The sequence below is a fragment of the Monopterus albus genome, unplaced genomic scaffold (genome assembly GCF_001952655.1).
Source record: "Monopterus albus unplaced genomic scaffold, M_albus_1.0 scaffold97.1, whole genome shotgun sequence".
Lineage (NCBI taxonomy): Eukaryota > Metazoa > Chordata > Actinopteri > Synbranchiformes > Synbranchidae > Monopterus > Monopterus albus.
The window spans coordinates 1,315,277-1,328,248 of NW_018127977.1; the positions used below are offsets into that span (position 1 = coordinate 1,315,277).

The 12,972-nt window shown below is 39.6% G+C and overlaps 1 protein-coding gene across 5 annotated transcripts in view; it reads left to right on the top strand.

Moving 5' to 3' along the window:
- The first annotated feature begins 443 nt into the window (after positions 1–443).
- Positions 444–12,972, top strand: part of LOC109965180 (zinc finger protein 638-like) — a 31,160-nt gene continuing 18,631 nt past the window's right edge. The window contains exons 1-5 of one of the 5 annotated variants that reach the window (XM_020608993.1): positions 444–593; positions 5,591–7,328; positions 11,021–11,082; positions 11,429–11,458; positions 12,006–12,202. In XM_020608993.1, the coding sequence (XP_020464649.1) occupies positions 5,964–7,328; positions 11,021–11,082; positions 11,429–11,458; positions 12,006–12,202 (1,654 nt within the window). In that variant the 5' untranslated portion in view covers positions 444–593; positions 5,591–5,963. The remainder of the gene's footprint in view (positions 594–5,590; positions 7,329–11,020; positions 11,083–11,428; positions 11,459–12,005; positions 12,203–12,972) is intronic. The other 4 variants (XM_020608989.1, XM_020608990.1, XM_020608991.1 and 1 more) reach the window with 4 other exon arrangements.

Consider the following 12,972-nt stretch of genomic DNA (forward strand, 5'->3'; position numbering starts at 1 on the left):
TGCGCAGCACTCTGTAAACCGACTGCGCCGACGCAAACTTTTGGCCTGCATACTGACATCTGCAGAATCCGCATGACCACTTACGAACATGGAAAATGATAAAATTGAAATCACTGGACCTTAGCAAGCCTCTTATTTCACAGCACTTCCTGTACACTGAATTCAGGCAGGTAAAACCATTATCACATATGAATGAGTTTTTGAGTAGAGAATTGTGCACAAATGTTGAATGTGGGTTATACTTGGCCTCTCTATGTAAAATGTGGCCCCTTTGTAGCCCCGATTTAAAAAATCCTAGATCCACCCCTGGCCAACAGTATCTGCAAGATACAGAACTGACTGTAAGAATACACGGATCCAATAGCTTGGGGGTTGGTGGCGATAGCTTCGTTTGGTTACAATCGGTTACAATACATAGAAATAACAAGAAGACGTTTTATTCTGAAAAACTGGAGGCGGAAGTGTGTTTTATTGTTGCTGATATACAGTCTGTGGTGATGGCGGAATAGACTTGTCTTGACGCTAATGATTACAGGCTGAAAATGAATCCGGACTTTCCAGTAACAACGACTGGCATTTACGTATTTTGAAAGGTATTTATTGATTGTATTGTGTTGTCTGAAACGTTTCGAGTGTTTGCCAGAAGGTAACGAAAGTATTTAAAGACTCTTCTGGAAAGCTAACATTAGCTAGCTAACTAGTTCAAGCTTCTAAAATGGCGGCTTGTATAGGTTTTGGGTAGGGTGGCTCTGTATTTCTCGATTTAACGCTACACCATAATTTGTCCGAACAGATATAGCATGTGTTCTATCGTGTATCAAGACTATTGCATATCTGTGTGGTTTTGAGGTTTGCCGATTTGGAACACTAACGTTACGTGTGCATTTACCCCGCTTTTAAGAGCGCAAAGCTACATGCTATACGGTTGTTGTAGCTAATATTTGGCCTGGTTCTAGAGCAGGGTTCTCAGCTGTGCAGGCCCATTACGAACGCACATCAGCGGGGCCTTGCGAGTGCTCTTGTGCAGCAGTTGAACACAGTAACAGTTGTTTCATTGGGTATTTCAGTATTAGATGACTACCTGAGTCATACTAGAATACTTAAAAAAATATGAGCAAAGTATATACGACAGAAAGGTGTTGGATACCCAGTTCTTTTCACCGTTAACTCTGAGAGACGAGGCAGTCCAAGTAACTTCAAAACAGTGCTGATTTATTCAATGAACACAGGTAAAAATTAACATTACACGCTCAGGAGTCTTTGCACCTCCAACATGCACGCAGGCAGCTGAAAGATGAAAAGCCCCGAACCATAACAGGCCTATACATTATATCACCTCGGGCTAACCCCATACTACAGGGACGCCAAACCGTGACGCCTCCCGGTGCCAGCTTTGCAGCTGGCCATAGCAATTGTCAAAGCATGAAGAAAATCAATGTGCGAATGTTCGTTGATTGTGTTGTGTGTATCTAAGACATCCTGACATGACATTAAGCATAAGAAAATATTATGACTACGATTATGGTCAAACACGTCATAACAATAATATTAAACATTCTGTCTCCTAACAATAATCAAATTTCTGTCTTTTATCCTTGAACCTGAACAAATGTTGTGTGGAAATGAAGGCTATACTGGTAGGGTTTTCCTACAAATGAAACACCAGCCAATCGCTCTCTCGGTCTGGTTTTGCCTATATTCATAAAACCCAGGCTACAGTATGTGAATTTTCCCAAGCCTTAGACTGTTTAAAGAACCCGTGGCGTTCTCATTTCCAGCCATTTAATGTTTAATCTTGGGTACATCTAGGTTAGCTTTGCACCCATCATTACTCCAAATAGTCTGCAATTATTTCAGAACAATAAAACCTGAGAGCCTCCCCCTAAAAGTGAGAGGATAGTTTGTGAATGTGCACAACTCCTGCTGCCAGTGTTGTGTAGAAATCTGTTTTCCCAGTGAGATCCATCCATCCATTATCTATACTGCTTATTCCTGAATATTCCTGGTCACATCTAAGATGATAATTCACCATTGTAACATTGTACATAAGCCAGAAAACAAGGCAAGGCATGCCATGGGCTCTTCAGTGTTATGTTTCTAAAGCACACAGTGCTGACATTTTCACCATTTCTGGCATTTGACTTTATGTTGCTGCCCAACAGACACTCATTTGATCACGACTTGTCTATGTTATGCATCCATGGTAGTATAAAGTTAGTGTGAAAATTATTAACTGTGTTCACAATGGTAAGAACAAAGCACATTGCAAGCATGACAGTACAAATGTTAACCCACGTGTTCTGTTGGGGCTCAGTGATGCAAGAGTGAAAATAATTATCACAAGTTTTATATTAACCATTTTTATATCTTAGATTTTTTTCATGTCCTCCTGAGGTTATTGAATCCCACCAAACTAAAAAATTATTTTATCACTACCCATTTGCTTTATGATAAAGTAAGGGATCACAAAAGAAAGACAATGAAATCCAGAACTTCATTTTTTATGTCTTTTGAATAAACAACAAATTTAAGAAACAAGATGTATCTCAGATGTGTCCTGCTCAGATTCACTGTTAGTGAAGTAGGGCTGTCCCAAATGGCAGTTTTTGGGCTCCGGATAGTTGGTGGTAATAATTGCCAAATATTCACTGCGTGTGGGGGTTAATGGGCTTACATTGTACTGCAGCTAAAAGTACCTCTTTGCCCATCTGGCAGTACTTTGGGTAAAAAAAAAAAGTGTGCACACTGAATGTGCGACATTTCCATTAGTGATGTGAGATCATCCGATAGTTTTACCAGTGAATACATCTCACTCTGTTGGAGTTGTTGGAACAACAAAGACGTGCTCAGTTCACTTTGATTATTCAGTGGTGTTACAGAATGATGCCTCTCTACCTCATAAATGATCTCTGGCTAACAGCAGACAGTGTGTTGTCTGTTTGTCCACCAGCTGCAGTGAGGTTACAAACCTGACAACAGTCACTTTCATTTTGTCCTATCATCAATTTAAGTCACAGAGTTAATGTTAGCTAGTAACAGCTGGTATGGCCCTACTCGTCATTTTAACTACGCCTCGCCATTGTTATGTATGTGGTGCACTGCGCATGCTCTGCGTGGACGTCTGTGGTGCGCAGCACATTATGAGGGTATGCCAAAGGTTCCAAATTGTTGAACTTTGACCACAGTTGTGCACGCAGCCAATCGCTCTCTCGGTCTGGTTTTGCCTATATTCATAAAACCCAGGCTACAGTATGTGAATTTTCCCAAACTGTAAAGACAACTTATTTAGCTGGAGAAATATCAGCACACAAGTGCTGCTGCCAAGACTGTTTAAACAAAACAAAAAAAAGTCTGATCCTCTAAAACATAACATTGGTGATCTGCTGCTAACAACATTAGCATCGTAGCTGTGCCATTGTGTACAGTACCCCTGGGAATTTCTAATTTTGGTACTGACCAGCACAGAATGTGCAGCGCAAGATGCTTGTTTTTCTGCTGCAATGTGAATATGCCTTCACTGGCACTGTTGTGTGGCAGTGGCACCTTTGGGCTGAAGAGGCAAACAAAATGTACAAAATGGCATGGCTACAGTGCTGATGATCCTAGCAGTATATCACCAGTGTTAGCCTTAAAGCTGTGCCTGTTAAATAATGCTAGCTAGCTGGCATGTTAGAGCGGGTCATCACATCTCTGAAAACATTGGAGCAAATTTATAATTGGCCTCACTAAAGATCAACTACTTTTTGTCCAAAAGGAAATGTTTTATTTCAAATTACAGTTAAGCCTATGTAACACAAAGTCATATGTAAAATTTAGTAAATCAATGGGCCTAATTAAATAAAAATATACAGTATGTCTTTTAATGGCAGTTAAAATAGCAGTTTTTTATGGTTTGAAAATTGTGTTAAATTGCAGTTTTGATTTGAAAATGCTTAAATGTTCAGCCCTAACTGTCAGTATCAGATACTTCAAGTAAAGCCAGATTTAGACTTGTGCATCACTGAATATATGGGAACATGTATCTGTTGTTTGGAGATGGTTGCATAGCTGTTTCATTTATACTTGTGCATACTTTAACGTTCACACTAGGGGGTGCTCAAACAGCAAAGTACAGAAAAAGAAGAAGAAGACGTCAGGGGACAGATATGATAGAGAGTGAGAACATAACTATTTAGATTGAGAATAGGTGGTCAGTCTACCCAAGCAATGCCAATTTGCTCCTACGTTTTCAGAGATGTGAGTACATTATGAGGTGTGAGCAGGCAAATCAAATCAGTCTCGGGATTTTAAAAACTGATATTGAATCATTCAAATAAAGACCATGATTTAAAGGAAAATCAATACTTTCTTCCAGCCTTTGTGTATGTGAATAATAAATGTACTTCAGTTAAATGTTGCATTGCTTAGTTTTGAATTATCTGAGTATTTGGCCTATTCTTGAACCAAAATCTGTTAATGCTTTATAGCAAAATTATCTTTCTTGTCTCTGGTACATATAGTTTTGGGCGAACATGCAACCTCACCTTTTTTCTCCAAATAATTGGTCCAAGGTTGTTCAGTTGCAGCTGGCTGTGAGACCAGTGCACAGGGACTATCTCCAGCGTGGAGGACGGCTCATTCTGATTAAAATTAGGCTGTAGCTTCTTGTCTACCGTACTCTGGGCGTTATATGTGTTTTAACAACATTTCACTTGTGACGTACTGATGCAGGTACCTGGAATCTTTCCAACATTAACGAAATCTTGGCAGTATCTGCTGTCATTGCCCTCGGGGCACTCTGTAATTAGCATCCTGTGTAGTAAACTACCATATGGAAAAATGTGTACACATGTACACGCTGTCAGAAATCTGCGCGTATTCATTTATGAAAAATTGTAAATGTTCCCACCCCTAATTTAGACCACCTGAACCATTGTCGGGGACTCATTTGGTCTTGCATAATGCATTATGTCACACAGGTCTACATGATGTTTTGTTAATCTTCACCATTTTAATATTTGCATTTTACTGGCATTATGCTATGAAAATGGAGCTATAGTTTACCTGGTCAACTAAATTTAAATTTATTTTGAGTTTGTTCCAGGACATGGTAAGTGTGATTTATAATTTGTAAACAATACAGTAATGTAATATTGCCTACTGGGAGTATGTTTTAAAGCACAATTATATGATTTCTTTTTTTTTTTCTCTAACAGTCTGAGGTTTAGGCTTTTGTGTAATGTCTCCATAGTTTTAATCTATATTTACCACTTGGGTTTTTCATGCTTGTCATTCATTCAGTGTTGTTGCATAATGTTGCTTTGTTTTTCCATCCTGAAAGAAAAGCATTGGTGGCACATTTGACTACAGGAAAGGGATCTCAAAGTTTACCACATTTCTTTATCCATATGACATACATATATTACATATATTATCAGGAAAGAAACCATAAACCAAATGAGGACCAAACCAAAACCAAAGTTCACCAAGTGAACTTTTTATTTAAAAGCAAAAAGTGTGTGGAAAAAGGGACTTCATCTGAAAGCTACTTTTGACATGAAACATTAAAGCTTGTTCATCTGTAATAGTATATTTCTGCTTTCCACCTCAGCCTTGCTGTGCACACAGACAGTAATTTGCATCTTGCTCCTACCCTTTGTTTGGAGCCCAGAGTGACATTCTCCATTGCCAACAGCACCAGAGGGACCCATTTCATATTTGGACCTGTGGCTGGTGCTGGTGCACTGACAGCTCTTCGATTGGCTCAGATAGAGACTTGGGCACAGCTTGCTCTCCAGAATCTTGCTACTCCAGCAACTTTAACTGTTGGTAACCGGTGTCACAACAACAGGTTTCCAGCAGCATTACCTTCTCACCTGGCCCTCCTGAGTCTTCTCAATAGACAGGAGGTGTCAACTTTTGGATTTGACGTGGACACAAACAGCAAAAACAACAGAATCACACAACTCTGTTTTCCTACTGCTATGTACCACCACCATTCTCAGCAGCAGGGGTCACAGCCCTTCTCTAATGGGCCAAGGCCTCCTCATCACCAGCCACCTCCTAATCAACATCAAAATCGCACTCCATCTGACATGCTGTCGCAGGTAATGGGTTTCCAGTTTCCTCGTCCCACTCAGCTCCCTGATGAAATAGAGTCCGCCTTAGCTATTCGGGGCACCAGAGACATTGACCACCGCCTCATTGACCACATGAACCAACCAAGCCAACACCAGAACCAAGGCTCAGGTTCTGGGGTCAGTCAACATGGGAGCTATGGTACCAACCCAGTAACACTGCCCTCTGATAATCAGCCTGTCCACCAGCAAGGAGTAGACTGGTCAGGCTACCAGCCTCCAACTAAACTGTTTGCCAGTCCTCCACCTACTGCTAGCTGCCAATCACAAGAACACCAGGGACCTCAGCAGCAGCCCCAGAGCAGCCACACAGGACCAAGCATCCCAGGATGGACTGCCCCTGTAAGCGACTCTCCATTGCCTCAAGCCCGGCACCCTCCTGGTAGTGGGAGTGGTGGAGGTGGGGATGGTCAGAGTTTATACACACCAGAGTGTGCAGGAAGTATTTTGGCTAGTTTTGGGCTTTCAAATGAGGACTTGGAAGTGCTGAGTCACTACCCTGATGATCAGCTAACCCCAGATACTTTACCATTCATATTGCGTGACATTCAAATCAACAAGTCGGGTAACCAGAAAGCTATGGCTCCTACTTCCTCATTCTCACACAACATCCATGATTTGCCGCTGCCTCCTTCCCACTCATTGGCACGTTCAGAGTCTCCGGAAGTGCCCAGCCTTCTTACTGTTACACAAACAGCAGGTAAAGTAATTGACTATGGTCATGCCAGCAGGACAAATGAAGAGAGCAGTACCAGAGAGACTTTCAAAAGAGGGCCACTTTCCAGTGAAAGGACAGTTAAAATATACCCATCATCATCCTCCTCATCAGCTACAAAAGCAGAAAAAGCTGAAAAGCGGCAGGTCAATGTGGAGCATATTGAACCAAGCAAGCACGGAGACCGTGACTATCGCAGGACAAGTCGTGACCATCGCAAGAGCACCCGGTCACCCGGGAGAGAATTTCCACCATCAACCAAATCTCGTAATCTAGACCAAGACTACAGGCGTGATGGGCCCAAACCAAGGCCCTTGTCAGAAACCCAGAAAGAGGATTCCTCGAGGCGGTCTCTCTCCTCTTCATCTGAATCAAAGCCACCCAGCAGCAGCAAGAAGTTTCCTACCCCCACCATGATAAGTGATTTCTCAGCTGTCTCTCCAAAGGCGTATCCCCACACCTGCTCCCTGTGCCACATAGAGTGTGATCAGGAAAAGGTGAGTGTCAACATGCCCTCGTACAATGTGCAACAGTTTCCTGAAAGAAATGCCTTCATCTCTTGACTTGTAGTTTATAATCTTTCTTCACCAGGCACTTATCAAGATGAGTGTTTCTGATATCATCAGAATTGGCTTTATTTGCCAAAAATATTGGAGACACAAGGAATTTGACTCGGAAAAGTTTTTGCATAAGTTGTAATTCCCAGTGAAATAAATCTGTACAGTTTTTACTGTAAAGTAAATAATCTAGATGTAGTTTGATAGATCCACTGGTCAAGTTACATATTTTGTTGATTTGTGATGTGAAAAGAAATCAATGCAATCAGGCATTTAAAAATTAGCTTAAAAATGTTACGTGTGTTGCACGTGAAAATGTTTGGGCATCCTACTAAGGCCCTTTTCAGACATGAGGATGCATAACATTGCTGGCTTCTTGAGTATGCTTAAGTGTTGGATTTCTCTTGTTAAAACATGGGAAACTTTACAATAATTCCCTGTGGCTCTGTTCTGACATATCCACTGCCATGGCAGAGAGAGCCAAGTTACTGTATGCGTGGGTGCAATCTACCATACCCAATGGTACAGTAGGCCTACATCAAGTTAAGTATAATGTGTGACACCAGAGTTTTCCTTCTACAACATGGTGGATGAACCTAAGTGTGTTCCAGTAGAATTTATATTCTTGTTTTTGTTGTTCAGAACACCCCCAAAATAATCATATTTCTTATTGAGCTGAGCAACTCAAAGAAATGTTGTGCTTATTCATACATGAAGCCAGATAATGTAAAGGAGTGCATGTCTGATAGGGGCTTAAGTTAGTATGTATTAACCCCTTTGCTTGCCTCAAATATCTTTTTTTTTTTTTTTTTTTTTCATTAAAGAAAAAGCAACAGCGCATTAGTATTTGAATGCCAGCCGATTTTGACGTTTGTTTGCTGCAGGGCTTATTTTCACTTCAAAAATCAAATTATGTGTCCTGAGGGGTTGCCTATTGCATACCCACTGTAACTGGAAGACGGCAAAACCCGTTCAGTAATGAGTGCCAAGTGGTCTAACGTGCTCTTGTTCCTTCTGAAAGCATCGAGCCAGTGCATGTGGCCACTATCATGCCTGAAAGTTGTAGTTAGTGCTGAAGTGCTTTCACATGCAGCGTTGCTAAGATGCAAACTATAAGAATGCCTACATTTACTGTACTTTTTGCATGTCTTTCTTCCTCTTAGTGGATCAATTCTTTTGTTAAGAACAAAAGTATGATGTGATTTATTTGACAGTTGCCTTGGACTGTTATGATCATAGACGGTGGTTACCGTGTGCATATCCTACCACAGCACCACCCAGGTTTTCTCTTCGCTCAGATTAGGATCTTCTGACCTCAGTAAATTGCAGTGAGCAGAAGAACCTGGGCTATGATATTTTTGGCTGCTGTGACAGACACTACAGCCATGCTTGTCTGCAGACAGCTGTCTGTTGAAGTAAAATTAGCCAAAATATGCCAGAAGATTTGCTCATTAAATGAATGACTAAGTAGATCTGTATTTATCAGGCATCCATAGTTGTCAAAGTACTAGACATGTCAAAGGTTCAGCTGAAATGTACAATGACAGAATTCGGTTAATCAAAACATTAAGTATTTAATGACCTCATGCAGTATCAGTGAAATAAAAATTCTACCCACATTCCAGATTTTTGACTAATCCTGGTGCTTCACTCATTTCATCTAATAAAACAAACTGGTTTCTTCCTAACTGATATTCTATTGAATTTTTTTTTCCTGGGTTATAACCAGCCCCACTACAGAGTTTAGTCATGAAATGCATCAAGTTATCTTCTATGGCATTTGAATGGTGTTACATTATGTATTAATGGACAAAGATAATTTAGCTAAAACACAACATTCAATAGTAATTTTGTTTGAAGAGAACACTACATTCAGTAAGAATAGTTAAAAAGTTGAGAGAAACTGTCAAGAGGAATTATCAAGGGATAATAGAAGTATCTTAGTTACATAATTACTGTTGAATAAACTCTGTTCTCTGAGGAAATCCAGGGAGTTTTTGATGTTCTCAAAAGTATTCATACCCCTTGAACCTTTCCACGTTTTGTCACATTACAACTACAAACCTCAGTGTATTTTATTGAGATTTTATGTGATAGACCAACACAAAGTATGACATAATTGTGAAGTGGAAGGAAAATGCTATGTAGTGTTCAAGGTTTTTTACAAATGAATATCTGAAAAGTGTGGCTGTAAGAAGTTCAAAGCTTGGGATATGTTTTTATAACCTAATCCTGCTTTAAACTTCTTTACAACTTTATTCCTGATCTGTCTTCTGTGTTCCATAGTCTTCATGATGCTGTTTGTTCTCTAATGTTCTCTAACAAGCCTCTGAGGCCATCACAGAACAGCTGTATTTATACTGAGATTGAATTAAACACAGGTGGACTCTATTTACTAATTAGGTGACTTCTGCAGGCAGTTGGATGCACTGGATTTTATTTAGGGATATCAGAGCAAAGGTAGCTGAATACATATGCACGCCAAACTTTTCAGATTTTTATTTGTAAAAAAAAACCTTGAACACCATGTATCATTTTCCTTCCACTTCACAATTATGTGATACTTTGTGTTGGTCTATCACATAAAATCCCAATAAAACACATTGAAGTTTGTGGTTGAAATGTGACAAAATGTGGAAAAATTCAAGGGATATGAATACATTTGCATGGTACTGTAGTTGGGTGTGGCTGTATTACTTTTAAATATGGCAAATGTGGAATTTTTGAAGGTCTGGTATATTCAGACAAAAGCTATTTTACTTTTCTTCTCATATTGTGTCATTAAAGGATTTTTATTTGTCTGTATAAAGGTTTTCCCAAATTTACAAAAATGTCATTACCAAGAGGATTGTTGAAGCTTGATGAATAACGAGTTTTTTTTTTTAGTCAGCCAGCCAATTCGATGTCATGATCTCTCTAATGTGCTCTTTTTTTTTTTATTTTTTTTTTTTTAAATGACTTCATAAGGTCCTGTAGTGTTTGTGGCTATCTAGCTCTAAACCACTTGGTTTATCATAACTGCTTTAGATTTGTCAAAGTTGTTTATCTAAATTGTCAAATATATGACGAGAGTTTCATATAACATGGGCAACACATTGGTTAATGAGCAAATAATGATTTATCCTCCTCAGTCCTCAAAGCATAACTTAGGAAGTCACCTGAACAGCGATTTCAGCACGAAGACTAAAATGGCCTTTTTTTTTTGTTTGTTTGTTTGTTTCTCCCTGTAATATGTAGTGTATTAATGGTGAAGATTGATAGTTCCACTAAAGATAGTGGAAAGTAAAATGGATACACTGTCAAGGGCATGAATGATCTGCTGCTCAAGAACAAAACTAAGCACTGTATTGTGCTTCTGCTTTATCCGGAACATCATTTCAACATAAATATGGGATAAATGAACTGGGCCTGAACTTTAAGGCCAGGGTTTTCAACCATTGTTAAAAAGTGACACCAGGAAACAATCATCCTTTTGTCTGATTTTTTTTTTTTTTCATGATAGATAAATGAGTAATGTGTGCTTAAATTTGACTTATTTTGTATATCCTGATACATGTGAAACGGGTTTTGTGGAGCCTTATTTCTGGCCGTGTGATTGTGACATCTTCCTTCGGTTTGTCATTTTTCTTCAGGACTGGGTTGACCATATTAACACCGTCAACCACACGGCAGCCTGCAGAGACCTACGCAACAAGTGAGGACTTTTTAATGTGCTGCTGAAGCCTTGCTTTTATAGTATATCTTTAGTATTATGTCATTGTTACTTAAGAGAGTGAAAAACTCAACACTAAAAACATTGTTTTATAAAGCAGTGTTGGATAACAATGAAACAAACAAGTACAATCCAGATTACTATGTATAAATTGCTGATGTGTTGGCAGAGAGTTGCCTACTTGGACAAATATGGGTGTTCCACTGCAGTTGTTTCTGGCTGCACAGTTTACCAAAGTCCAATATTAACCTGCCTTTTTGCTCTGGTTTAGTCGGCCATATTCTGAGGAAAAAATAATACTAAGTGATGTTTGTGTGTGTCTCTGAAGGTACCCATACTGGAAACCAATTCTCCCAAGGTCAGTTAAATGCTTCCTTTTATGTTTCAAACAATGTGTTTTTAGCAATGATCAGCAGCCGGTGGAAATCACTGCTTCATTTGGCGGGTCCTAAAAATTTGACACAGATCTTACTGAGCAGTTCTGTTGATTAACCCATTTAAAATAGATATAAGGCATAGTTAATGTCCATGTTTTAGAACCTAAAATGACAGAAACAAACTGAATAATCTTCTCTTAAATTTTGTTACAGCACACATTTGCTACTTGAGAGTCTGTACCTGCTAGTCAATAACAGCCTTTTTTTAAATATTGGCACTTAAATGCACAAGATTTGTGCACAACCACTTTAAACAAATGTCTGGTAAATGTTTCACAATCTTTTAAGTCTTAATCAGCCATGTTGTTCAGGCAGCACAAAAAGAACAACAAAAACACTGATTTGTGCAAATGGAAGCCTTCAGACCTTCAATTGTCATAACTTGCATCAGACTGGCTGTTCTCTTTTTCTGTAATTTCAGGTTTTGTACCTGTCAGTGAATGTTGTGAATGAATGTCTTTTTTCCAGTCGGAGCGGACGATATGGCAGCCGGGCTCTGTGGGATCCCAAAGATGGCTCTCCATTCCGTCCCGGGTCTCGATCCCTCTCTACTTCTCCTCCCCCAGGTCCTCCTCACAACACGCAAAGGGTGGCACCCCATCCCCACAGGCCACGTGGGAAACCTTACTCTCCTCCCCATCACCTTCGCCACCACCACTATGCAGGTAGACCACATACTAGACAGTAGGCACAACATGTGCATAGTGGAGAACTATTGAACCTACTTGACATTGCTAATCCACAAAGTTAAAAATAATATCAGAATGTTGACAGCTGATTAGCAAAAGTGCTACTGGACTATTTGGTAGCTATAGTACTTTCTAAATATTGTCTTTATTGGCTCTAATCCATTTCCATTCCTTTGTTTGTTGTAAACCTTTTGACTGAAGGTACACCAAAGGTCAAAAATAGATTGTTGTGTTCTTTTAAAACAGGGATGTTAGTTCTTAAAGCAGTGTGACCAGTATATAGCAGAATGATGCATACAGATTGGCAGTTTATCAAATGCCTTGGCATCCCTACACTGATGAGGTTTTTCATGTACTGGCCAAACCTTTGTCTGAACAAATCTCTATTGACACTTCCACAAATATAGAGAAAAATAAGGTTTGATGCTGGTTATTAATTGTCTACGTTATTGGCAAATAATCATGCTCAAATAACTCAGGTCAGGAAAAGCATGTTTAGTATAGTATACATCAGGGGTGCCCACACTTTTTCGCCTTGTGAGCTACTTTTCAAATGACCAAGTCAAAATGATCGACCTACACTAAAAATACTACATGCGCGCACAAAATATATGTATGAATGAGTGTTGTAGTTTTTATGAACAGTCTGAAAGTGCCGCTCCACATTCCCTTCTTCGGAATAGTGATGGTAGATCAAGCAAATGCACTTCGAATGTAACGTCACGAAAAAAAAAGTCCTCCCATTC